The 26889-nt window shown below is 49.0% G+C and overlaps 1 protein-coding gene across 2 annotated transcripts in view; it reads right to left on the bottom strand.

The window, feature by feature from the left end:
* Positions 1-26889, bottom strand: part of APPL1 (adaptor protein, phosphotyrosine interacting with PH domain and leucine zipper 1) — an 820938-nt gene that overhangs the window by 156256 nt on the left and 637793 nt on the right. For both annotated transcript variants that reach the window (XM_069643674.1, XM_069643675.1), the window contains exon 19: positions 4907-5053. In XM_069643674.1, coding sequence (XP_069499775.1) covers positions 4907-5053 — 147 coding nt within the window. The remainder of the gene's footprint in view (positions 1-4906; positions 5054-26889) is intronic.

Here is a 26889-nt window from a genome sequence, read left to right as displayed (position 1 = left end):
GTTCCATAGCTTCCGGATAAAAATTACCCATTCGACACCGACTCTCTACTTCAAATTGCAAGCAATATAGAGCAAGATTTTTTAATGTTTCGTACTGATCACTATTTCCACAAAAGCGGCAATTAGTCCCAGTATTGGAGAGTGAAGTTGTATACCAATGTTGGGTACGTTCGAGCGTGGGAAATTGATTTAATTTAAATCGAAGATAAATAGTTCAAGCTTTTTCACAAGGAGACTTTGCAATGTATGGTGAACAAAATTCTCTTTTCCTCGGGAATAGTGCATACTCGGAGTAGGTTTTATAAGTACTGTTAGTCTCTATAGTTTTAAGCCAGTCCCATTCATACAGCTTACGCGTCACACTCGGTAAACCTTGAATTAGATCTTCAACTGTAGAATTAATGTTCGCTAACATCGCCTTCATTTGTCTCACGAATGCTACAATGGAAGGAGGATTGCCATCTAATAAAAGACCATTGAGATCTTGATATAGAGAAGTGTGAGGGGGGGACCAGCATTTTTGCATATCTGGCTAATTTCCGCGATGAGAATCTCGATGGGAAAGGTGAAAGAACCAATTTGTGCCGAATTATTGAATTCGGAACAGCCACGGCCAGACCCAGTGTTTGTTTCCACATTTGCCCTTGGAGGCCGTTTAAAACAGCATCCACATCGAAGAGGCAAGTGTCCAATCCAAAAAGTAAGATTGGCTCCACCTTCATTTCTACAATCGGTAACAGAGCGAACTTGCAGTGTTTTTTATATATAATTCTCATCTGTGAGGACAGAGGACGAGCATTGATTTTTAAACCGGTAAACCAGGCTTTGACCGAATTGGAATTGGACAAGGAATAGCCTAAATATCGTAAGGAATCCACCGTTCTATTCTTGCTCCATCTATATTCCAATAGTAAGACCTTAGTCTTCAGTGTCACCAAGCGGATGTTCCTAGAGGCCATCGGCTCAAAAGGCTTGCAAGAACCACATTGAGCTCCCAGACCGGGTGCGGACTAAGCACAGGAGGAAAAAGTCTGGACAAGCCCTTAAGGTGAGCCTTAACCGCCGGGTTGGCTGCCAAAAACACATGCTCAAGGGAATTCTTGTAGGCCCAGATGGCCACCAAAAACGTGCAGCATGTATCCACCTGAACTCAAGATCGAGTCAGGTGAGCTGAAAAAGCCACAGCGGCATCCAGAGGACAAGTGACAGCGTCCAGACCCTTGTTGCGAGCCCAGTGGCAGAACCTAGTACTTTTGCTTCTATACTGGGACCCTGGGAACACAACTGCAGCAGATCCGAAAACCAGGGTCTCGAAGGCCAGTGGGGGGCAACCAAGATAAAGCTGTAGCCCACAAAAGTCCAGAACTTGCGCAGGGTCCACTGCAGCAAAGGGGTGGGAGGGAACACGCAACACCGGCGGCTGTGCCAGCAGATCTGGAAGGCGTCTCCCAGTGACCCCCAAACTCTGACCTGATCATGAGGCAAAGTGGAGGCACTTGGCATTCAGAGGAGAGGTCGTACAAGAGCAGGTCAGCAAACTCCCAACGCTGAAACAGGGGCAACAAGGAGTCATTGTGTAAATCCCACTCGTAGGGACAGGCGACTCAGTTGTTACACTTCTGCATTGCTTCCCTTGGCAGGTGGAATGCAGAAATCCAAATCCTCTCTGTGAGGGGCCCATTCCGAGATCAAAACCGCCTCCATGCAGTGGAGGGGGCAAGAGGGCCACCCTGCTTGGTCAGGTAAAACATTTTAGTAGAATTGTCTGCACTGACCAAAACCAACTCATCTCTGATTAGGGGCAAAAATACCTTGAAGGCCAGGCACACTGCCCTGAGTTCGAGCAGATTGATATGAGGGAGGGCTTCCGTCCTGGACCATGCACGCACATCAGACTCCTCGGGGGCTTCCTCAGGAAGCGGGACCCCCAAAAACTCAGCCAGGCTCTGGAGGCGGTCATGAAAGGACTTAACTGATGCCGAGGGCTCATCGTCCTGGGCGTCATCATCCTCGTCATCGCCCCACCTCCTGCCCCCTTTTTCACAGGCCAAGGGGAATTCAGCCCATAGGACCGGAGCCGCAAACAAGTCCAACGGCTGTTGAGGGGGAGGCATTGGTGGTACAGAAGGAGGTGGAAGGGTCAGTACGACCGGTAGGGCCTGAACCGAAGGAGGGACCAGCACCGGAAGCGTCAAAGGAACGGGAGGAGTCCCCAGTGGAGGGGGCTGAGGCCACGCCGTATAGTGGATAACCTACCTCACAATGTCCTTCAGGAGCCCCTTCATCTGAGGGGCCCCTTCATCTGACGGAAAGGCATGAGGAAGAGGAAGCGTTTGAAGAAGCAGTCCTCACTATTCGTCAGGTCCCCAGGAACACTGCCCTCCGAGGCACTGGGCCTCCGCTCCTGGTCAAAGCGCTGAGGTGCCTGATGCATGTAATGTAGGGATGTGATGGGTAAATGTACCCCTGCAGGGACCAAAACCCTGCACCGTAGGATCTGCTGTCGCTTCCAGAAGGAAGGGGGCTGGAATCGTCCAGCAAAGGCCATTCCTTGGGCGAAAGCACTGGCAGGCCCCGAGCCGGATCCAAGATGGCTACCTGCCTGGCAAGGTCTGCCACATGCGCTCTGCCATTTTGAAGTCTTCGCGGAGGCCCCGAGCCAAGAGAGGCCCCAGACACTAAAGGATACAGCTTGTGTCTTGCCCCCGAAGCAGAGACGTCGACCTCAGAGAGCCCTCTGGTAGACGCTGAGCCTTCAGCCGGATGGCCGGTAGTCTAAACAACCTGGATGATGGCCTCGGAGCGAGTTCCGGTAGGCTGGAAGACCTCGTCACCTGTGCCGGTAGCCGTGCTGGATCTAGCTGAGGAGCGACTCTTGGGGGTGGCACTCGACAATCCCTTACCCCCTTGGGTAGGAGAAGAGGATGAGACTGATCGTCCGTCCGAGAACAGCAAGGTAGGGTCCTTTGACCCTTCAGCCTGGGAGCCAGTAGCCTAGAAGGTCTCAGGTCTGTCCCCGGATGCCCGGAAGAGCCCCCGGGCCCCTCATCTTGGGAGCTGGTAGCCTTAGGGGCCTTGTGTCTCCCAGAACATGAATGCAAGGAACCTCGGGGAAGGAGTCTCCGTGCTGTGGAGCCATGCTGAACAAAGGTCCTACCTTGTCTTGACGAGAGGTCCCATAGATTAAGTCCTTAAAGTGGATAGGGAGAGAAGTGTGGAAGATGTTCTCTCCACTGCGACAGCAGATTCTTCAATGCCCTGTGACCAAGAGCACTGCAGGCCGCACACGAGTCCAAGAGGTGGTCGGACCCCAAACACAAGACAGAGTGCATGGGGCTCAGAGGCTGGGAACGAGCGGTCACAAGAGGCACACCTTGTGAATCCTCCTGTGGCCGACATGCGCCGGGGAGATGAGGCACTGAAGGGAAGTGGAATAATAATTAAACTACGAGGAGCAAGTGGAAAGCTAAAAAAGGTCTCTACGCTGGCTGCCAGGTCTGACACCATTTGCGCGGAAAAAGGGACTGGGGTGAGGCGCCGGGGCGTGCCCAAGCCTGAAGCCATGCACGCTATGCCCAATTTAAAGAGTAAGCTCATTTCTTTTGGTGCCAAAGGTTCTGGTACTATCCCCATGTTGGGGGACTCCCACAAGGACGGAGTAAAGGGGACCGGACGTTTGAGTACCTAGCAATATACTATCGCAGCCTAACATGGTGGCTCAGTCAAAATTAAGTGCCATGGTAAAATTAGATAAATATTCTATCAGACTAGTGCTGTGCTGTGATTTATCGATTCTAAGTGATCCGACCGCGGCTGATTTTGCCATGGCCGGAAAGTTTGCATGACAAAGTTGCGAACCACCAAAAGTTTGCACCTTTCTCATGCAAACACACTTACATAATACGGGGGCTGCAGGGGTTTCCCCTGCAACACCCCGCTCACTATACTATAAAGTATAGTGAGCGGGGTGTTGCGGGGGACACTCCGCAGTCTTTTTTTTTTTTTTACTTACCTGAAATGCTACCACCAAAGGTTCAAACCTTTGGTGTTCGAACCTTTGGTGGTAGCATTTTTCAGTCATATTGTACGGTCAGACCTTTTTTTTCGGTCCAATCGTACAATACCGATTTATCTGCTACAAAATATCCCACAAAGGTTTTGAAAATGTGTGCTTAGTTTAATTCCACATTTGTTTTTTTCCCTATATTGTAAATTAAAAGATGAAGACGACAGGCAGCATAGTAAACAAGCCCTCATTTATAGGACCCCACTAAACAGAGCTGTGTTAGAGGGCAACAACATTCAGCAGTACACTATCTTTGACAACTTTGTGCCTTGTATTATTTGGAATCTTAGGTGTCAGCATATGATGTAAATGTTTCCAGCGTTAAGCAGCTTTAAACACCTGCCGATGAAATTAATGTTTTGTTAATGTTTTGTTCACCACAAATGCCAATAACAGTCAGCATATGCCGGAAGAGAAAAAGAAAAATACTGTGACAGTAAGGACATCATTAAGTCATTCCTTTACCACATAGAAGGAATGGTCAAAATAGATGGAAAGCTAAGATTTTGTGGCGCTTGCACCGAGAAAGTGCCCATAAAAAAAGTTCAACTATGGGAGACAAACGGCCATTCAAACAAATCCCCTGGTTCCATGAAGCTCGTAATAATTGAATGGACAAATAAGGAGTGGCAAAGCCGTGGCAAACTGATGCACAGTAAGAGAATCTGACGATTTGCAATGTGTTTTGCAAAATGCAACCACATGGTCATCACTGAAATTATAAAACCTTTGCTATAGAATGTAAATTAAAGAGATTTATAATCTTTAGTGAAGGTTAACAAAACGAAGTACAAAATAGGAAAACTAGTTGCATGAGCTAAAGCAAAAATATAAAAGTACCTTTTCTCCCTCGTTGTTGGATTCAAATATGTAACAGACCGATACCGCCCGACCCTCAACTCTTCCACCTGCTGTACGAAGTACAAATCCAAACAAGCGCTTATTCTCTTGGTGTGTGGCGCACAAGACCACATTTGGCAAGGGAAACTGTAAATATAAATGTTGAGTTAGTAAGCAAATGTCCTACAAGATACTTTTTCAATACAGACAGCATGTCTTTCGAATGCAGTAAAGCTCAAAGAAATATAGTGCCATTTCACCCCATTTTGTTCGATTGTTATCTGTTAAGTGAGAATAATCCCTATTGTAGCGATTCAAGGGCCACTTTTTGGGCCCCCTCAAATTTGTGCCCTTTTCACCTGGCTTTTGTTGGTTTCTTGGTCTCTTTTTGGTGGCCCATAGGGACCTCTTCCGAAGTTGTAAAATGATGTTGTAAATGGTTTTCCACTGCTAGCTGCGCTCTCTACAATACCGCCCGCCTATCATCGTATTATGAAATATCGCAAAATGGAAGTCCTTTAGAACCCGAGAGTGGGGTAGCCATGCTTTTATCTTCCATTTTCAGATTGGAAGACCAGCAACAGCTTTCTGTTACACCAAAATTGTTCCATGCTTCACTTACGAACTTAGGGGCACCAGAACATCGAGGTGCTGTGAGGCTGGATATTTTAAGGCAAGTACAAACAGGTCGGCTCACCCAAGGGTCTCTACTTCCAGTGACGTGCTGAATTTTTTGCAGTGAAGATTTTACTAAAACTGTGTGGCCGTATTCATGATGAGATGCAAAGACAAGGTACATCAATTTAATTACTTTGCAGTTCTCTTCAGGCACAAGAAGTGAAGGACACTAGGCTATTAGGCATCAAGCCACAGTCTGAGTTGGCAAATGACAACGTGCGTATTATAATTGAACCCCAGGAAGAGGATGGTATAACTCTACAACCAGGTTCTCCTGTACCTTCTCCCGTGAGCTATCGACCCATAAACAGAAATGTCTCAAAAATCTGCAGTTAAAGAGTGCACATGAATGGCAAGTAATAGCAAATCAAGGCCAGTAATGTCTTTAAACTCAACTATTGTCTCAGTAGTATCACAAAGACTTAAAATCAAGAGAGCAAGAAAAAGAGCAACTCGCAGAGAAAGTGTCATCAACAAAGTGCAGATACTCTCACCAGCTGGCTCCTAAAAGACAATACCACCAGTGCTATTGAAATGGCACAAGTAGCTTGGAATAAGAGTGTTTTAGGCGTTCAGGAAATTGCAGGAAATTTGAACCCAGATCAAAATGCATAAAATCTGTCAATGACAAATGCTCTCCGCCCCATACCAGAGGGGGTGATCCAGACTAATAAAAAGGTTAAAACAGTTATGCCTCCTATGGACCCCGTGTCCTAACAATAGGAGAAACTGACTACAAATACACAGAAGCACATCAATAGACTGGAGTTGCCCAGACTATTTGCTAAAATTCCATCTCTGCGTATCCTGAATTCTTCTAACTTTGAGGTCATAGAACCGTTAAAGTTGGGTTTTGATATTATGTCACATGTGCATTGCTTTCTGTCTGTAACAGCTTCGCTAATTAGAGCTCAACAAGAATCACTTTGTTATTTGGGCTACGAGCTGGACAAGAGGTTCCCTCTACCTGCTGCGAACACTGTAAAAAGCCCACTAAGAATGAGTCTTCTGTTGTCACATCTAAAGCAAGCACAATTACAACAAGCAGTTATGATCATGTAAAGGGGTGGAACTGGTTAAAGAGCCTATTACCATGTGTTGAGGGTCCACAAAAATGAATATGTGAGGTGGTTACCTGGAATACGAGGGGCCACTCCCATTTATTGTCGAGGGGGCCTTCTTTGGACAAGTTACTCAAGGTTCAGATCTTTATGTTGCAAGAAACATGGTTGACGACTAACTTTCATGTTGATGGATTCGCAATTTTCCAAGCATTGGCCAAAAAAGGGGAAAAATTGCAACTATTTGGTGGTCAAATTATAGGTGTTAGTCAGGAGTTCAGCTCCACTTGGGTGCTATGGCTCGATCCTAGCAGAAATGTATTAGCAACTGAGATATTGCTTAAGGGAACAGCTGGAGAGAAGTGTTTATTACTGATTAACCCATACAACCTGGCCGATGGCCAAAAGTACCAGTGATATATTTGAGTATGTTGACACCATCATAACGTCAAAGTGCAGTGACCCCCACAATGATAGTATCTTGGCGGGGGGAGATTTTAATGCCGATGTGGCAAATCCTCCATTAAAACAAAATATAGTAATATAGCAACTGACAGTATATTGGTGAAAAATAAATCAAATCAAAGGGGTAAAAAAAATGGGTGTAATTACTCACTGAGTAGGAATTGGCATCTTTGTATGGGAGGACACCCAGTGATGTTCCAGGTAAACCTACATGAAACTTAGATAGGCTACTTTGGATTACTTGTGTGGCAATGGTGTACTGCTGGAAAGCATGAAAGAATTTAAAGTATGCCCACTAAATTTAGTGATCATTCTATTCTTAGTCTACAACTAGACCAGTTGTTGGGATATGGGTTCGGGTGTGTTGAATTCAAATCAAGCCAGAAACCGTCTCCCCTGTCCCTTGCCTGTACACAAAAAGCCTGCCGAGTAATCCGAGTAATGAGCCAGAGGTTGGAAGCTGCCTATGACACACTTTTATTCGAAACAGCAAATTAACTTGAGTCCAGGATAGCCCATATGGCTCATGAAGTTGGGAGGGTAAAGGGGAATATGCTAGTGACTTCTGATAAAAGGCATGCTCGACCCTATGATTCTGAAATACTTATGGCAAAGCGGTTACTTAGTAGGGACGTCCTCCCCCGTGAAATTGAAGGAGAAACATGGAATTAAAAATCAGTATCGAAATTGGCTGAAAAGAAGGAGGGCTCTGGGTTTAAATGAGAACTGGCAACGCATGGTTGAGGCCTTAAGAAGTAGGAACCCTAGATCTATGTTGAGGGTATTATGCTTAGCCAGGGGATCTTGTGAAATAAAAGTTCTAAATCCCATTGCGGGTCAGACGTGGATGGCTTACATTGAATCTAAAACGTATGAAGGTGGGAGAGACTATATGATTTCGGGGAAGAGTCAACCGCTACGGCCATTGAAGTTTAGCCTGGACAGTTTGATTACGATCATTACTAAACTGAAAAACTCACGGGTGCCGGGGACAAATGGCCTTTCGGCAGCAGTACTAAAAAAAGACCATGAATCATGGGCAACGTTCTTACTTATCCTGTTAAATAAGGTTTTAACACGTGAAATCCCTGCCTCCTTGAAAATGTTTAATAAAATGGATTTCTGAAATCTGACCTTGTGGGCAGAGGTTCAGAAGGGCAGCCTAGTTTCTTGGAACAGGGTAACCTTCTGGACGAAAACGAGACCTTGATCGTGAAGCCAGCGGTGTGGGTTGCACTCCCTAAAACCACTCTGATGTGGTTTATCGTTTCTATATTATATTCAATAAACAGCACAGTTTCAATGATATTGCTTGTGCAATCAAATCTTCATTTAATCTTTCAATCAGTAATTAATAGCTTGTATTCAATAGTTGTAGATGCATCAGAAATTAGGCCTATGCATTTCGGACTAATCGTCTTTCATCAGGGCCAATCATTTTTATTCCTATCGTACCAGAATGATTGTGTACCGCTTTGGCAAATAAACCTTAATTGGAAGAGAAGCAGCATCTAAGCAATAATGCTTGATGAAGGTATGCATTGATGCCCATGTTGCAGCTGAACAAATATCTGCTGCAGGGACTCCCCTCTTCAGAGCCGCAGAAGTAGCCATCCCCCTAGAGGAATAGGCTCGAAGCCCATCTGGTGGGTCCTTTCCCGCCAATCTGTAGCACTCAATTATAGCCAAAATGATCCAGCGGGATATAGTCTGTTTTGTCACAGCTTATCCCAATTTATGGACAGTATAACCTACGTCATCCTGACGCAATTTTGACATTTTTGAAATGTAAAAACTGAGAGCCCTTTTAGGGTCTCAGTCTATGCAATCTCTCCTCTTTGCCCAAATGAGGAGGAGGGAAAAACGTTGGTAATATGATCTTTTGTGACAAGTGAAAGTCAGAAACTACTTTTGGTAAGAAAGAGTATTGGTAAATACTCAGAGGAAGTAAACAGAGCGCTGAGCAAACACGTAGATCTCTGGGATTGGCTGGAGAATTTTGATCTTAAGAGCCTGAGTAGTTACCACTTTGTGCAATATAGATTGTTTGATTTTAGGAAACCCCAGAGATATTTGAATATCTGTCCATCTGTCAGACTTAGACGGCTTATATTGTTGCTCAGATTGGAACAACTACCCACGCTAATGACCACGGGGAGAAAAGACATGATTGCCGCTGAGAAGCGCATATGCCGACTATGTAAAATTCAAGATCAGTTGGAGACGGCAAAGCATTTGTTGACAATGTCCTGAGATGGCTAGCATATGTTCCCCTCTTTTTGCCAGCTATGTGCATGAAATCACACATATTGGGGAAGCCTTGTTTTGGCATCAATGTCTCAACTCTAACAGCATATGCTTGCTGACAGTTTTGTACACTATTTGGCTGCAAATTGAAGCTAGATTGGGTATAACTTTTTAGATGGCTACATTTATTATATGTAGGTAATTATTAAATAGATTGTATGTATATAAATCTTATATCTTAATTTTGATTTACTCTATTTTTCTTCTTTTTTCTTTTTTGTGAAAGATATGAATCACCTGTATTTAAAATAGCTTTTGGATTATGAATTATTTGTATTTAAAATTGTACTTGGATTATGTTTTAATTTTATATGTTATTTAATGTTAAATTTGTGTAAAGTTTATAATTTAAACTATAACACAATAAATATTAAATTAAATTAAAGAGGGTTTAACCTTAAGAACCACTTTGTCATTGTAAAAAGTAGTATACAGAGGGTTGCATGAGAGAGCCTGTAACTCACTAACCCTGCGGGCTGATGTTAAGGCCACAAGAAGGACAGTTTTTAATGTTAGAAGCCTCAAGGGACAGGAGTGCAGAGGCTCAAAAGGTATACAAGTTAGAAACTTAAGTACCAGATTTAAATCCCAAGTTGGGACATGAAAAGGGACTGGAGGGTATACATTAGTAAGCCCTTTCAAGAATTGAATGATTAATGTAATTTTGAAGAAGGAAACCTCTTCCGAGGAGCGCTTGAAAAGAACAAGTTACTTACCATATTGGGAAACGTTCTTTCGATGGGATGTTCCTCTGACGTATTCCACATCTATGACAGATAATGTCCACAGCTGTGCTGCTTTGGAATATTTTCGGCAGAGGGCGTCCTGCGACGATCCTTTGTCCCTCGAGGGCCTCCGTCGAGCGTCGACATCGACGGATGTTATATATAGAACGCACAGCGCCCGTAGACTCAGTTATAGTTTTTTCCCCAGAACGTGTGGCACCAATCTCCTGCCAGTATGACTGCAGAAAGCCTTGCGGAAACTTAAGCTGCAATCGCATATGAAATTCAGTAGAGGGGCAGGCTGGGATGGCGATGTGGAAGACGTCGGAGGAACATCCCATCGAAGAACGTTACCAGATATGGTAAGTAACTTGTTCTTCGAGGGGATTGTGTCCTCCGATGTATTCCACATCTATGACAGACTCCCAAAGCAGTACCAACTTATGGAGGTGGGAAAAGAATTTACAATTTAGAATTTTAGAATTTTAGAATGCCCAATCAAATTACTGAATAAAGGACTGCCTTACCAAAGCCAAATCCTGCCCATGGATGGAGTCCAAGGAATAGTGTCTCACAATGTGTCTCACAAAAGTATGGACAAGGGCCCATGTGGCTGCTTCGCAAATATTGCAAACCGGAACACCCCTCTGCAGAGCAGTGGAGGCAGCCACACCCCTGGTAGAGTGAGCCCGCAAGCCTACTGGAGGGTCCTTTCCCGCCAAAAGGTAACACTCAGAGATCGTCAAAACGATCCATCTAGACAAGGTCTGTTTGGAAACAGCCTGTCCCAAGCGACTTCCAGCATAACCAACAAAGAGCTGATCGTCCACTCTGACCCGGGACATCCGTGAGAGCTAGAAACTCAAAGCTCTTCTAGGATCCAACCTATGGAGCCTCTCCTCTTCCTTACCAGGATGTGAAGGAGGATAAAACACCGGAAGAATCACCTTCTGGCTCAAATGGAATTCCGACACAACCTTCGGAAGAAAAGAAGGCCACACCCGCAGGACAATCCTGTCCTTATGGAACACAGTAAAGGGTGGCTTGGCAGAAAGTGCCTGTAACTCGCTCACTGTGCGTGCAGAAGTAACCACAACTAAAAATACAATTGTAAAAGGACAACAGTCGCAACGGACAAGAATGTAAGGGCTCAAACGGAGCTCCCATTAGGAACTTTAAATCCAAATTCAAATCCCCCCGGCACCTGGAAAGGCGACAGTGGAAACACATTAGTTAGCCCTATTAGAAACTGAAAATCAAAGGGATCTTAAAATAAGAACATTCTTCAGACGAGCACTTAAATATGGACAGCGGCGCCAGGTAACCCTTAATGGTACCCACATGCGGGCCCTTGTGGGATAAAGAAAGCAAAAAAGACCAAACCAAAGGAATGGAACATTGGAAAGGATCCACATTCTGTACCCTACACTAGTCACAGAACTTTCTCCAACGGCAACGGTACAGAGATTTCGTTGCGGGCCTTCTGGCTGAAAGCAATACCTCATCACGTCTTTGGGGAGGTCCGGAACTTTATACCTCAACCTTTCAGATAACGGAGCAATGAGGATCATTCGGGAAACGAAACTCTGTAACCTATGCAACACTTGCAGAATGACAGGGACTGGAGGAAACTTGTAGAGCAGTGGGAAGGACCACTCCACTACTAACGCATCCCCTAAGGCTCCATTTGGAGGAGATTCCTGCAAGCAGAATCTTTCGCACTCCGGTTGACACTGGTGGGGAAGAGATCCATTTGTGGGGTTCCTCAAAGGACAAAGATCTCCAAAAGAACTTCCTGAGCCAGCTCCCACTCGTGAGAGATCGTGCTCTGCCCAGATGAACTGCCGAGATCGAAATTTCCTGCTGGATGGCCCAGAACCAGAGCTGCATCGCCTCCCTGCACAACGGGAGTGACCCTGCCCCAACTTTTTTGTTGAGGTAGTGCATGGCCACTGTATTGTCCGTCATAATCAGGACATTCATCCCCCGTACAGACGGCAGAAAAGCCTTCAGGGCTAGCCTGACAGCCCTCAGCTATAGCAGATTGATGTGGAGTCTGGACTCCAACAGAGACCAACATCCGCTGGCTGTCAACTCGTTGGCATGAGCTCCCCAACCTCTGAGGGATGCGTACATCACGATCGTCACCTCCGACCATGGCTGCCAAAATGGTGCTCCCTTAATCAGATTGCTTTCGTCGGCCTACCATAGAAGATCCTGGACGATCGAGGTCGGAATCTGAACGGGATCTGACATCCTGCCGGAGAACTGCGATCACTGCATCTTGAGAGCCCACTGCAGAGATCTCATCCGCAGCCTGGCCTCTGGCAACCAGGAAAATGCAGGATGCCATGAGGCCGAGCAACCTCAAGAATTTGAATGCCGGGAGACTCTGGGCACGTTGAAACTTGTCCACCATCTGCAGAATTTGATGAACCCTCACCTGGGGAGGCGAACACTGCCCCAGGGATGTGTCGAGCACTGCTACGATGTACTGGAGCCGCTGGGTAGGTGTCAAATGGGACTGCTTTAAATTGAGGGAGAAGCCCAGCTTGTGGAGGGAGTGGCAGGTGACGGACAGATGATCCATCGCTTGCTCGGGAGAGCGGCCCTGATCAACCAATCAACCAGGTAGGGGTAGATGTGAATCCCCCTTTCCTGAGATACGCTGCCACCACTATCATCAGCTTGGTGAAGACCCTCGGGGCGGAGGTCAATCCTAAGGGCAGAACCCGAAACTGAAAATGAGAGTCGCCAACCGCAAACCTCAGGTACTTCCTGTGCTTTGGATGAATCGGCACATGAAAGTAAGCATCCTTGAGGTCCAGAGACACCAACCAATGCTGAAGTTGAAAGGCTTGGAGGACTTGAGAAAGAGTTACCATCTTGAACTTGTCCTTCTTGAGTAGCTTGGTCAACCAACGCAAGTCCATGATGGGTCTCAATCCCCCGTCTTTTTTCGGGATAAAAAAAATAAGGGGATACCATTGCTTGTTCCTCTCCGCTACAGGCACCAGTTCTATGGCGCCTTTCTCCAGCAGGGATAGGATTTCCTGTGCAAGGAGTGGATCTGGACGCTTCAAAGAGAGCTTCCCCAGTGGATTGTCGTGAGGCCTCTGCCGGAAGGGAAGACAGTAGCCGTGGACTATGATCTCCAGAACCCACATCTGAAGTAATGGCCCGCCATTCTCCAAGATGCTGCACAAGTCTGCCCCCAACCTCAAACCATGGGACATGGCCTCAAGACTGAGCGGACGGGACTGCGGTAGTGCCTGAGGGCAAAGAGGCAACTGCCCGAGCGGCTTTGGCACCCAGAGTACCTTGCTTTCCACCCCGGGGACTCCTACGGTGGCCCCTTTGACTGGCAGCTCCTCTCGATCTACCAAAGGAAGAGTAGTACCGAAAGGAAACTCCCCTCCATTGCTGTCCCCAGGACGAAAAGCCAGAGGTTGACGTACAGCAGCGCTCAAAGACTTTGCTGCAGCTTTGGAGGTCTGCAACCTCTCAGGGCTCTCGTCAGCCTTGCTACCAAACAGATGAACACCATCAAAGGGCATGTTCAGAAGACGAGATTGCACATCAGGAGCAAACCCCAACCACGCAAACCTGCGTATCACGGTGCTCGCAGCCATGGACCGGCTGACACAGTCTGCCGTGTCCAAACCCGACTGAACAGACTCACACATGGCATCCTTGCCGTCTTGCACGAGGGCTAGAAAACCATTCCGTTCCTCCCCTTCGGGAATATGCTCAGCCCCCAAAGATGCACAGTTCCACAGAGTGTGAGTGAATCTCGCTAAGGCACAAGTGGAGTTGGCCGCCTTCAACGCCATACCCCCAGCGGAAAATACCTTCCTCGCCCAACCATCAAAGTGCTTATCGTCCCTATCAGGAAGGATGGTAGGGTATGCAGCCTGCTTCGAGGAGGCCGTTGACGCCTGCACTACCACACTCTCTGGAGTAAGGTGCGTCGATAAGTAGCAGGGGTCACCACTGGATGGGGTGTATTTTTCCGGAAGCGACTTATTAACTGCCGGTAGACTCTCCGGAGCAGTCCAAGCCGCCGCCACCCTTCTTTGCAAAGCCATGTGAAACAGCAACACCGGGTCAGTTGGTGGACCTTGACCCAGGATGTCCGTCAAATCATCCTGAGCAAAATCAACAGGTGGAGCAGACCACCCCAAGTACTCTGTCACCCTTGACATGAGACGCCGATAGGAGGAATCCGCATGCGCCCCAGGCTCAGGTCGGCCAAACTCCACCTCCGGAGAGGTGTCAAGGCCACTAGCGTCATGCAATGAGTGACAGAGTTCCTCCAACCGACTATGTCCAGACAAAAGATTATCAGGGACATCAGGAGGCACAACCATCTCCTCATCAGACAGTTCCTCAACCTCTGAAATATCTTGTGAAGGTTGGAAAAACTCCAATATAGGAGTAGCAGGAACAGAATAGGGCTCAAAAACAGGCCTCACAGACTTACTGAGAGCCTTCCTCGGAGGTTCCACAGCCCTCCGGGGCACCTCCAGCAAATCCTCCACAAACAGTGTCGAGGGAATCGGCGTCAATGTTGACCGAGGCGCCAACGACGTCGGCAACTTCTTTGAGGGCAGAGCCCCGAGTGTGTCCCTTGACGGACACGGCGCCGATGGCATTGACGCCTTCTTCGAAGGCTTCACAGGTTCTGACGGTCTCGAAGGCACCGAGGACCGGGACCTGGATCTGGCACGGCTATAGCAATCTCCCTTGTCCGAACAGGACCTCGACGGCTCCCGATGATCGCGCCAACTGCCCGAGCCCGAAGGCATGCGAGTGGTGGACCGACCCCGTTCCTTGCCTGCTTCTTTCGAAGGCGAGGACAGAACTGTGCCTTGCGACTCGAAAATCGCTAACATCTGCCGGAGGAATGATTACCATTCGGCCTGCGACGAAGACTTGGTGGGACAAGTCAACCGTCTGGAGGAGGAGTCCTCCACCGACGATGACGGGGAAGGCGACCGGTGACAGCGCTTCCTAGAATGCCTCGACGAGGCAGAGGACTGGCGGGAAGCACTCCTAGACCGAGACCCCCTGGATTTTCGCCGACGCAGAGAGTCGCCCCTCTAGTCATCAGTCGAAAGCCCAGCAGACTTCGATTTCTGGGGCTTAGACACCCTACCTACCTTCAATTTTTCTTCTTACGTTCCCGCAAGGCCTTAGACGTCAGGGACTGGCAATCCTCGCAGGCGTCGGTGGTGTGGCTTTCGCCGAGGCACCAGAGACATATGTCGTGCGGGTCTGTGATGGACATCTTCGAACCGCAGTCCCGATATTTTTTTTAAAAAATGTGTTTATTTATAAATCAACACACAGGAGCTTATACATTCACATTACCTATAGCTTCTCAAAACATATAAGGCACAAAATCCCCTCCTCCCACCTCCTAAGTTCCTCCGTGGGCATTGTTCTCGGGCCTCAATCGGCCTGGTCCGGCGGCGGCGACGGATTGTTCATGGAATGAAGGGCTCTCGTAATCAGGTGTGGTTTATATGTCAGGGCCGGGAAGTTCTGATCATAGTCCAGCACCGGTGCCCAAATGTCCATAAATCGGTGCAGCAGTCCTGCTTTAGCAGCCGTGACCTTCTCAGCTATCAGAATATCCCAGAGTTTGACCCAGCATAGGGTCATCAAAGGCCCATCCGCGGATTTCCACGTGCAGGCCACCGTGATTTTGGCTGCCAGCAAAAACTGGGATAATATGGCCGCTCTCCTCCCTGATCTCGGGTATATGTCCGGCAGCGGCATCCCCAGGAGGACTTGCTCAGGCGTTAGCGGAATGGCCACCTGGGTGACGTCCTTCATAGTGGCTAGGCAGTGAGTCCAGATTTTCTTTACTCTGGTGCAGTTCCACCACATATGAAACTATGATCCTGGGAGGCCGCAGAGACGCCGGCAGTGAGGGTTCAGGGCCTGTTGGAAGTGATGGCGGCGCAGGGGAGGGTAATAACACCGCAGGAGCAGTTTATGGGCGCACTCCCGGTTGGCGATGCAGCGGGATGCTGTGCGTGTTCTAGACCAGATGTCCACCCACGTGTGGTCTTCTATGGCGTGCCCAAGGTCCATCTCCCATTGAGACATGTAGGAGGGCTTGGAACGAAAAGTGTCATCTTGTAGCAGTTTATAGAGGGCTAGGATCTTTCCCCGGGCCGGCAGGTCGTTCACTGTTAGCTCTAGTGGAGTAAGGGGTCTTGTGGCCGCAGCTCGGGTCTGGGGGTGGGAGCACCAGTGCCTGAGTTGGGCGTAGGAGTATCTATCTGTCTCTGCTAGCTGGAATGCCGATTTACAGCGTTCAAAGGTTAGGGGGGGAGTCCCCATCAAAGAGTTGCCCCAGAGTCTCATGGCCTCCCGCGACCCAGTTTCTAAAGTTCCTTGGATGGGATCCGGGGGGAGAACGCTGGGTTGAGGAAGATTGGAGAGTGCACTAAGGTCTCCAGGAACGCCACGATGTCTGCGGGCCCACTCCCAAGCCTTTATTGATTGTTTCGTGGCCGTCAGTACTCCCGGCCAGCTCCGGCGTAAGGCGGTCGGAAGAAACTGGAGGAAGCGGAGGGGGAGAGGGAGGCAGGATTGCTCAATCTCCACCCATTTCAGCCACCCTGTGGCGAGCCCCCATGCTTGGAGGTGGGCCAGCTGTGCTGCGATTTGGTATTTTCGGAGGTCGGGCACCCCCAATCCATCTAGTCTCGTGCTGGCCATCATCGATCTTCGCGGGATACGTGCTTTCTTCCCCTTCCAGATGAAGTCAAACATCTTCCTTTGGAGCCGCTGTAGGGGGGGGCGTATTAGGGCTGAGAGGGAGGCGCAGGCATAGAGGAAGTGAGGGAGTAGGTTAATTTTACATGTCGTGATGCGGCCTAGCAGGGAGATTTCCTGCGATTGCCAGCGGGCCAAATCCTTCTCCAGTTCCTCGAAGAGCGGCGGAAAGTTAGCCTGATAGACTTTCGTTGGGCGAGTGGGGATCTGGACCCCCAGGTATGGGATCGAGTGGGTACTCCATTGGAACGGGCCTCGTTCCTCTAAGGCCTCTCGTTCCGCTGGGGTCAGGCCCACTCCGAGCGCCGCTGACTTTTGGAAATTAATGGTAAACCCTGATGCCCTCCCGAAGTCATGGATTTCAGTCAGGGCCGTCCTCATGGAGCCTTCGATGTTCGTGATGGTCAGCAGAACGTCGTCTGTGTAGAAGGCAACTTTATGTTGTTCGGAGCCGATCTTCAGGCCACTGATCCGGGGGTCTCTACTCGCAGAGCCAGCGGCTCCATGGCCAGAGCAAAGAGCAGCAGGGATAATGGGCATCCCTGCCTCGTCCCGCATGTGAGATGGATTGGATCCGATAGGCGGCCATTGACTCTCAGCCTGGTTTTATGGGCTTGGTAGTCCGCGAAAATCATTTTCCCGAAGGTCGGGCCAAAGCTGAAAGCCTCTAGAGTGAGGCGCAGGTAAGACCAGTCCACCTTGTCGAAGGCCTTGGTTGTATCTAGCGCCAGTAGGGCCAGTTGTTGGGAGTCCCGATTGGCGATCTCTATTAGGTCTAGTGCTCTGCAGATGTTATCTTTTGTCGACCTGTGATTTATAAAACTGGTTTGATCTGGGTCTATGATGCTCAGAAGGATAGGTGCGAGAAAATCGGCCAGGATCTTAGAGTTTATATTGGCATCCAAATTCAGCAGAGAGATGGGTCTATACAAACTGATTTCTTGAGGATCCTTTCCAGGCTTGAGGATGAGGACTGTGATGGATTCCTGCATCGTTGGAGTGACCGTTCCAGTGGCCGCAAACGAGTTGAAGAGGCAGGCCAGGGGGGCCACTAGTTGGGGCCGGAAGAGTTTGTAGAAGCGGGTGGAAAATCCGTCCGGGCCTGGGCCTCTAGATTTCAAGCTTTTGATGGCAGCCTCCACTTCCTCGGTTGTAATAGGCGCTTCGAGTTCTTCCCTGGCCGCCGGGCTCAGATGCAGGAGGGCCGCCTCTTGGATGTACGCATGCTGCTCGTCCGGGTCCCTCGGGGCTGCCGTCATTATCTCTGTGTGGTGGGTGGCCACCAGGCGCAGTTTCTCGTGGTCCGCGTAGTGGATCGCCCCCCGCGGGTCGCGGAGCCCAGGATGGTGTTCCTGCTCTTCTCCAATGCCAGCTTGTTAACCAGCAGTTTGTTGGCCTTATTTATATGGACATAATACCATTGCTAGAGCCTCTTCCTTGCCATTTGCAGGACCCTGTAGGATTTTGGGGCCCAGCCCTTTCTTTTGTGGGTGGCTTCAGCTTCACGGACTTCGGCTTCCAGGGCAGCACGGGTCGCCTGCTTTCTTTTGTGGAATGCGGCGCCTTGGGCGATCAGTTCCCCTCTGAGCACTGCTTTTCATGGCGTCCCAGGTGTTGGCCAGGGAAGTATCCTCGTCACAGTTTTCTGCAAAGAAGTTTTTTATTGCCCTGTCCCCCAGAATAGGGTCATATAGACTCCACTGGCGGCGAGGAGGGAGATCCGGACCACGCTCTAATCACCACATCGTCTGTAAAGGTCAGGATCTGGGGGGGGGGCAGGAGTAGGTCGATCTTGGAGAAGGTGCGATGCACGTACGAGTAGAAGGTGAAATCTTTCTCATACAGGGACAATACCCTCCAGGAGTCCACAATGTTCAGCGTGCGGAACAGGTGGAGCAGGCCAGTGGCCAACTTCAGATCTCTGGATGTCAGGGGAGGGATCTGTCCTTGAGGGGGTCCGGGACCCTGTTGAAGTCCCCTCCCATGTCGACTTGCCCCTCGATGAATGGGAGGATGGAGTCTTCTAGGTCTTGGTAGAAGCCTTCTTGGTGTTCGTTCAGAGCGTAGGCCGAGATAAGGGTGTATAGTTGGCCAAGGACAGTGCATTTTATTGCGATAAAGGGACCATCCAGACATCGTAGCAAGCCCAGGATCTGGGGCTTCAGGTCTTTCGCGAATAGGATAGCGGTGCCTCCCTTCTTAGTTCCATTGGAAGCAAAGAATTGTAGCAGAAAGAGTGTTTCGTAAGCGAGAGAATTCCACTGGGATTAAGTGCGTTTCTTGCAGGTAAGTGATCCAAGTCCCATCATTCTGTAGCCTTTGCAGAATGGCTTTTCTCTTCAAGAGGGGGGTAGGGGGGGCGGGGAGTTCAAGCCCCTAACGTTCAGGGTGGTGAACTTGAGTTTTAGATGTGACGGCTGGCTCAAAGAATTCGCTTGCTGAAGGGGGGAGGGGGATCAAGTCAGCCATGGCTGTGAGAGCATGGCTATTTCAAGTTCTCCTGTGGTTGAGGTTTTTAAAACTGGTCTCCAACGGGAGATATGAGCGTTCAACAACTGGCTCCAACGGGAAGTCCGAACTGCGACCAGGGGGGCCGATTTTAAACTATCGGCACGGCCCCTGGCCGCCCAGGCCGTCGTCTGACAGAACCAACGTGGTTGAAAGTTTATCCAAGGGTAAAATGGTGGCATCCGCCTTGCAGGAGGGTATGGACTGCATGGGGTCCGCGGCGAGCTCGAGAGGTTTAGGTGGTTCCAATGCTATGTGTCCTGTGCGGGCATCCACGCACGTTATTTGGGTTTGCGGTTTCTCTGCACCCTTATCCAGGGGGCCCGATTCGGCTTTGGGGAGGTAGTATTCGGCCCGGGAAGGATGGGTCTGAGGTCCCGGCGGAGAATTGATGCTGCATCGTCGAGGTGGCTGATGGTGCGGGGGGTGCCTTTGTACGAGAATTGTAGCACCGTGGGGAAGAGCCGCCGGTAGCCGATCTGCTGGTCTCGGAGGAAGAGCGAGAGTGGATGAAGCATCCTGCGCTTCTGGAGAGTTAGAGGGGAGAGGTCCTGGAAGATCTGTAGTGGGACGCCCTGGAAAGAGAGCTCATCCTTTGATCGGCCTATTACTGCGATGGCCTCCTTGGAGGTGTAAAAGTGGACTCTTGTAATTACGTCCGGAGGGGGGTCTGTGTCCACTCCCCGGCGAGGACGCAACCTATGGGTCCGATCAAGTAGGAGTTGGGCCTCGTCCAGATCCGGTAGGAGAGACTGGAAGAAAGTGCTTACATATTCAGGGAGCTCCTTATCAGAAACTGAAGAGGGTACCCGTCGGATGTGCAGGTTGTTGCGGCGGGAGCGGTTTTCCATGTCTTCCTGTTTAAACTCGAGAATTTCGGTTCTCTCCATTACCATCTGGTGCGTTTTATTTCCGATAGCGAATTGGAGTGATCTGTGGCCAGGTCCTCGGCCTCCCCCATCTTCTGCTCGATGCTACTGACCCTTTGGTCAGTTTGTTCCAGTTTCGCAGTGAGTTCCGTCATGCAGGTTCTAAATTCTGATTTAATATCTGACATGAAGGCTTGGAGGTCCTCTTTGGTTGCGAGCATCCCTTTGTCATTGGTCACTTTCTGGGGTGTAAGTTTGGAGGGGTGTGCTTTCTTTCCTTTATCCGAGGCCTGTAGCATGGTGGAAATGTCAGCCGATTTGGAGGACTTCAGTGCTTTGGTCATGGCTTCGGAATGAGGGGTCACCCTCCGGGGGCCTGGCCACGAATCTGCGTGCCGCAGGGTCCAAGAATGGCAGAAGCCGAGGAAATTGGCGATGGAATGGGCCAGAGCGCGCCCCAGGAGGTTGAGTAGGTGGTAAGTACTTCCAGGCCTTCAGGAGGCGGTGTAGGTCGCTGTGATGGGTGGGCCTCACAGAGCAAGGTGGCCACGGGACTCCAGGCGGACCTCTGCGGCAGGGCCCTGGATGCAGCTGGCGGGAGCAGGCTCTCCCCGGCTGGCAAAGAGGGGAGGTGGGCAGGGGTGCCCCAGGAAAGCAAGGAAGGCGTCACGCTCTGGGCTGGGGGGCAGCCATTGGGAGTTTTGGGGGTCCCACAAGGAGGGGGCAGCGTGGATCTGCGTGGGTTGGCAGGCTGCTGGGAGGGCAGATGTTGCAAGCCTCAGAAGGCTAGGCCACCCCCAGCTCCTCGCTTCAGGCTCCCAGGGGACCGGTGCGTGGATCACGCTGGTGGCGGGCTCACTGAGGCATCGGGCGCGGTCCAATGATGGGATGCAGGCTGGGCTCCTATGAGCTACTCCAGAGCGAAGTAGAGCTGGTGGGCGGGCGGGAGCAGGGGCCGTCAGCACCACCTTAATGTGCGCCAGAGAGGCTCCGGTCTCCGGTGTCTGCCGCGCACCGGGGAGGAGGAGTTGGCAAGGTGCAGAGGCGCGGGCTCAGGTGAGCGGCCGCCATCTTGGATGCTGTGCCGGCCACCGGAGGAACGTTTCTTTCGCCGCATTTACAGTGATCCTGGGGGCGGTAAACTCCCAGGTTGCAGGCGATGGTGCTGGGGATGTTCTGCTGCATCAATCTAGCAGCGTTCATGGCGGGCATAGCAGGAACCAGGAGAAAATAGCTTTTAGCCGCGGACCCATGCGGAGGCCATTAGTGGAGCGGCCTCATCGCTGGCGCTACAGGCCACGCCCCCAGTCCCGACATTTTTTAAAGCCTGAATTCGTGGTAGTAGAAGACGACGAAGACATCGCTTTTGAAGAGAAGAATCCAGCGCGCGGAGATTCCAAAGCAAACACCTTTTTGCGGAAAAAACAGAACTGAGGCTACGGGCGCTGTGCGTCCTATATATATCATCCGGTGACGTCGACCCTCGACGGAGGCCCTCAAGGGACAGCGGATCGATGCCATTGACGCAGGACGCCCTCTGCCGAAAATGTTCCGAAGCAGCACAGCTGTGGACGTTACCCGTCATAGATGTGGAATACGTCGGAGGACACAATCCCCTCGAATGGACAGCGCAGCGAGATATCCTTTTATTGTCACAATCTGGAGCCCCAGATTGGCTAGATGCAATAGGAAAGAAAGCACCATTGGGGTGCCACATTGAAAAGGGTCCACATTCTTATCCCTGCACCAGATACTGAATTTATTCCAACGACATTGGTACATGGATTTAGTTGCTGGCCTACTGGCCGAAAGCGAAATATCCATTACGTCATCCGGAAGATCCCAATCCTTGTATTTCAACCTCTCCCATGCGTGAAGGTTGAGTGTTTTGACCTCTGGATGGAGAACCCGACCTTCCTCTTGCGAGAGAAGATCCTCTCTTTGCGGAAGACTTATTGGAGGGCAGATGGACATGTCCAGAAGGTCCGGGTACCACGTCCTCCTAGCCAATTAGGATCATGGTTTTCCCAAACTTTCTCAACCTCCTGATCATAAGAGGAATCACAGGGATTGGAGGAAACGCGTACAGAAGTGGAAACTTCCAGTCCACCACAAACGCGTCTCCTAGAGCTCCTCTTGGAGGAAATTCCCTTGAGCAGAACTGTTCGCACTTCTGGTTGACCGTGGTCGCAAACAGAACCACTTGAGGGGTTCCCCAAAGGGCGAAGAGTTCCAGAAGGACTTCCTGAGCTAGCTCCAACTCGTGGGAGACTGTGCTCTGCCTGCTCAGAGCATCTGCCGCCGTGTTCTGCTCTCCGGCTAGGTGAACTGCTGATAGAGAGATTCCCTCTCTTATTACCCAGAACCAGAGCTGCATTGGCTCTCTGCACAGTGTTAGTGATCCTACGCCTCCTCTCTTGTTGAGGTAGTACATGGCCACCGTGTTGTCCATCATTATCAGGACATTCTTTCCCTGTACAGAGGGCAGGAAGGCCTTCACTGCTAGTCTGATTGCCCTCAGCTCCAATAGGTTGATGTGTAGTTTGGACTCTGATGGAGACCAACGACTACACATTGTCAGATCGTTGGTGTGGGCTCCCCACCCCTTGAGTGTTATCTCCGGCCATGATTGCCAAATAGATTCTCCCTTGAGGATGTTGTCGTTGCAAGCCCACCATAGTAGATCCTGAGCAACTGCGCTCGGGACTTGCAGAAGATCCAACATACTCCCCACGAATTGGGACCACTGAGTTCTGAGGGCCCATTGAAGAGATCTCATCCTCAGTCGAGCCTGTGCCACCAGAAAAATGCAGGATGCCATGAGGCCGAGCAACCTCAGAAAATGGAAGGCCGGCAGATGCTGGGCATTCTGGAACTTTGTTACCATCTGCAGAATGTGGAGAGCTCTCACCTCGGGAGGCGAGGCTTTGCCCGAGGAAGTATCCAAGACTGCCCCGTTAAACTGGAGCTATTGGGATGGTATCATGTAGGACATCTTGAAATTGAGGGAGAAGCCCAGATTGTGAAGGAAGTGACAGTTGATCGACATATGTTCCTGAGCTTGTTCGGGAGAACGCGCTCTGATCAACCAATCGTCCAGGTAAGGGTAGACGTGAATCCCCCCCCTCTCCCGAGACTGGCCACCACAACCGCCATCAGTTTGGTGAAAACCCTCGAGCGGAGGTCAGCCCAAATGGCAGAACTCGAAACTGATAGTGAGAACCGTTTTATTTTGGAAAAAGATAAAATACGTTCAGGATACTGATCAAAGATCTGTTTGAGACGATAGACTGGTTCTCGGCTTTTACACACTGAGATTATTTTCCCAGGTTAAAAGGAGCATTCTCAAGAAGATTGACTAAGTGGGATTTGGTGAATAATTATGAGCATTTGATGAAATTGCATGGCTACTCTCAAGTAGCATTGTTTGTTCATAATTATAAGCAGCCCCAATCTTACTTGATGAGAAGTCCGGATCCTGAAGTTCATAAATTTCGTCTCCTAATGTGAACAAATCAACTCCCAGTGTATGATACTCATGGCACTCAATGGAAGTTACGCCAGGATGCCAGGTTTTGCTGAATTTGTCAAATACAAACAAATAATGAAACAATGAAACCTACGCTTACGGAATGCCCTAAATTAGGCTCTGTATATATGACCATACTGGGTAAATTTACACATGGTTATGAGTCAATTATTGCCTTACAACTGAGTGCAAAGCAACGCACATAGAACTTTACAGGATATGGGGACATTTTCTGAGACACTTAAATGGGTCCCTGTGAGAGTATAATAATACATTCTAACAAATAAGATCTGCAGGGTGTTGGAGCTGTTATTTGATTGATTTGCTGTGTTTTAAGACTTAAGAATGTGTTAAAAATATTTTTTTAATAATGAGCCATATGATGTTTTTATTTTTTATTAATGGTTGTAATTAAATGAATGTACTTGTAATGCAGTTAATTATTCTTATCTTTGTAAAATTGTGAAAAGTTCTTGTTAGAACTAAAACACAAAATAAAATTAACTAATGTTTTGCTTTATCTTGCTGTATGTGTACGAGTCCCAGACGAAGTGTTTGCCTGGTTCAGAAACCTGCCAGGACTTTTCCGTTGTCCAATCACTATCTCTGACATCAACGTAATAATGCTTTTCGAATATTGTGTCGCTGACCCAGTCTTAATATTGCTTGCATTGTATCAGTTTCTTTAATGGTATCACTTTGACTCTCTTGCGCTGTTAGTGTGACACAACATTCACCTTCAGCTGCTCAAGTACCCCATTCACTTTCCCTGGGCTTACCGGGCGGCTTTGGTGTTTCTCGAGTCGTTCCTTCTCCTTCCTTTTTGAACTGATGACTCAGGGTGTGTCCTGTTAGCCGGTCAGTCCTCACTTTCCCTTCTGCTCTGTGCGACTTCAGCTGCCATCAAGCAGTGAGCTTCCTTCGGTTCGGTCTCCTTACATGCTGTTCGTATCAGCCTCCGTACTGCTTTTTACAGTCTGTTCGCTGTCAGCGTTCCTACCAGCGTCAGAACAAGTTACCAGCAGTTTCAGTTTCTGCCACTCTCTCTCATTCTGGTCAGCAGTGTCGGCTTCAAACTTCCCGGCATTGCTTAACATTTTCCAAAGACTAGAACTCAACATGGCTTCCTGCATCTGGCCATCTTCATTGCTCTATCCCTCTTCCTCATCTAAATACTAAAAAAGGTGGCAGGGGCTGGGAAGGTAAATAAGCTGAGTGGTTGAGAAAACCTGGGCTTTCTTTAACTACATCACAACAAGCCAAGTGGGTATGTTGCAGGCGCAGGTGTCATTAGGAATTGGGACTGCAAGAGTATTTTGATGCAGTGGTTATCTGTCTCTCTGGAGTTTGTCCTCCCCCACGTGGTCCTCCCGCAGATATCCACCACCAGGGTCAGAGTCAAGTAGCTTCTGCCTTTCCCTGAAACACTTGTGTACGAACGCAATACAACTAAAATATCATATCATATCCCTGGCCACCTAAGAGCAGTTTTGCTCCAGAGAATCAGTGACAACATTGCTATATTAGTCACACCTGCCATATGTGCTAGGTGCTGATCACGTGGCCTTTCCACATGTACTAGGGTTGGGGTGTATTTTCAAGATTTGTGTGTGTGGCCCAATTGTATCTCTGTGTTTGATCTACTGACTCTACCTGAGAGTTATGCCTCATCATTCTGCCCACGCTACCCATGTTGAAGAGAGGTTGTGTTCCGTTTCTTGTCGTGTCTTTTAGCCTCCCCCGAGGGTTAGTTGTAGAATCAACAGAGGGTGGTACAAAAACTGCTTTGCATTACCCACCACTTCTGTCGATGGTTTTCACTCAACCTGGTTTTATAAATATTTTATATATACCTAACTAAATAAGCTTAACAGCTCTGGGATGATTATGAAACTATCATGAAGCAGCATAGCCGTATGCATGGACTCTAGTCCCATTCCACATCCACAGTGCCAGAGAGTCTGGGTGTGGGGCAAGAGTGAAACCAGCAGTGGTTCCTTACTGGTCAACTACTGGCTGTTTGAATGGTGAAGATAATTACCATTGAAGGCTTGGACTTGCTTACAGACTGAATTTTGGATACGTAGAGGACTCCTACAGCCATTTCTTCAGATCACCGTTGGAGCCAAGAATCCCTTGAAGAAGAACAGCAAGTTGAAAATCCAAAGACTACTCCCTAAGAGGCCCAGAATCAGTTCCTGTGTCCAGCACGGTGAAGTCCTGTTGGACTATCTAATCTCAGAGGACCCTGAGCTGGTACTTCAGCCCTTGGACTAGTGGGACTTAATTTGTAACTTGGTTCCATCATTTATTGCATTTAATCTTCTAACCCGATTTCTAGATAGGGGCGTTTTAATGCATTTATGTACCTATGGTGAAGGCAACATTTGTATCAGAGTGTTGGTGCGATAATATTACCTGTTAGTTTCATTTTTCAGTGTGTGCATAAGGCCTAGAATAAATAACAGTATTTTTTCAAATTTACCTGTCTAAATTGAATTTGTATGTGCTATACTGTGTGGACTCATTGAGAGCCCCTGACCCCACTCACACTCTAATAACCTTGACTTCGCTCCAAGGAGAGGTTAGCTAAAACCCAGTCCAGTTAGCAGAGTTTCTTGTTCACTATAACTAAGGTGGCCTCCTAAAATATGCCCACCGGGCCATATTCTAGAAATCCATCTTAACCACCACTGATCTGAGCCAGACAAGAGAGAAACAGGGACTACACTGTACACCCATATAACCCTATTGAGGATAGGGGGAATGGAACAGGTATGCTAACTTACCACGCCCCCCCCTCCCCCTGTCTCTGATTTTCACAGAGACCACTTCAGGGCTTCCGGAATCCATTGAGACATGTACATCTGTGCTTGGCCTGGTCAAGAGAGTCCGGAATTCATTGGTGCAGAGGTCATTTTCGGGCATGGGATTTAGTTCCAGTTGGCCATGGCACCAGTATTACAATTCCAGACACTAGCCAACTGATCACCCTTGCCATGAAAGCAAGAAGACTTCTACCTCTCGAGACCTCCAGGGAGCGAAGATG

Source organism: Ambystoma mexicanum, chromosome 2p, assembly GCF_040938575.1.
Source record: "Ambystoma mexicanum isolate Mex_15411 chromosome 2p, UKY_AmexF1_1, whole genome shotgun sequence".
Lineage (NCBI taxonomy): Eukaryota > Metazoa > Chordata > Amphibia > Caudata > Ambystomatidae > Ambystoma > Ambystoma mexicanum.
This window is presented reverse-complemented; position numbering and strand designations above follow the sequence as displayed.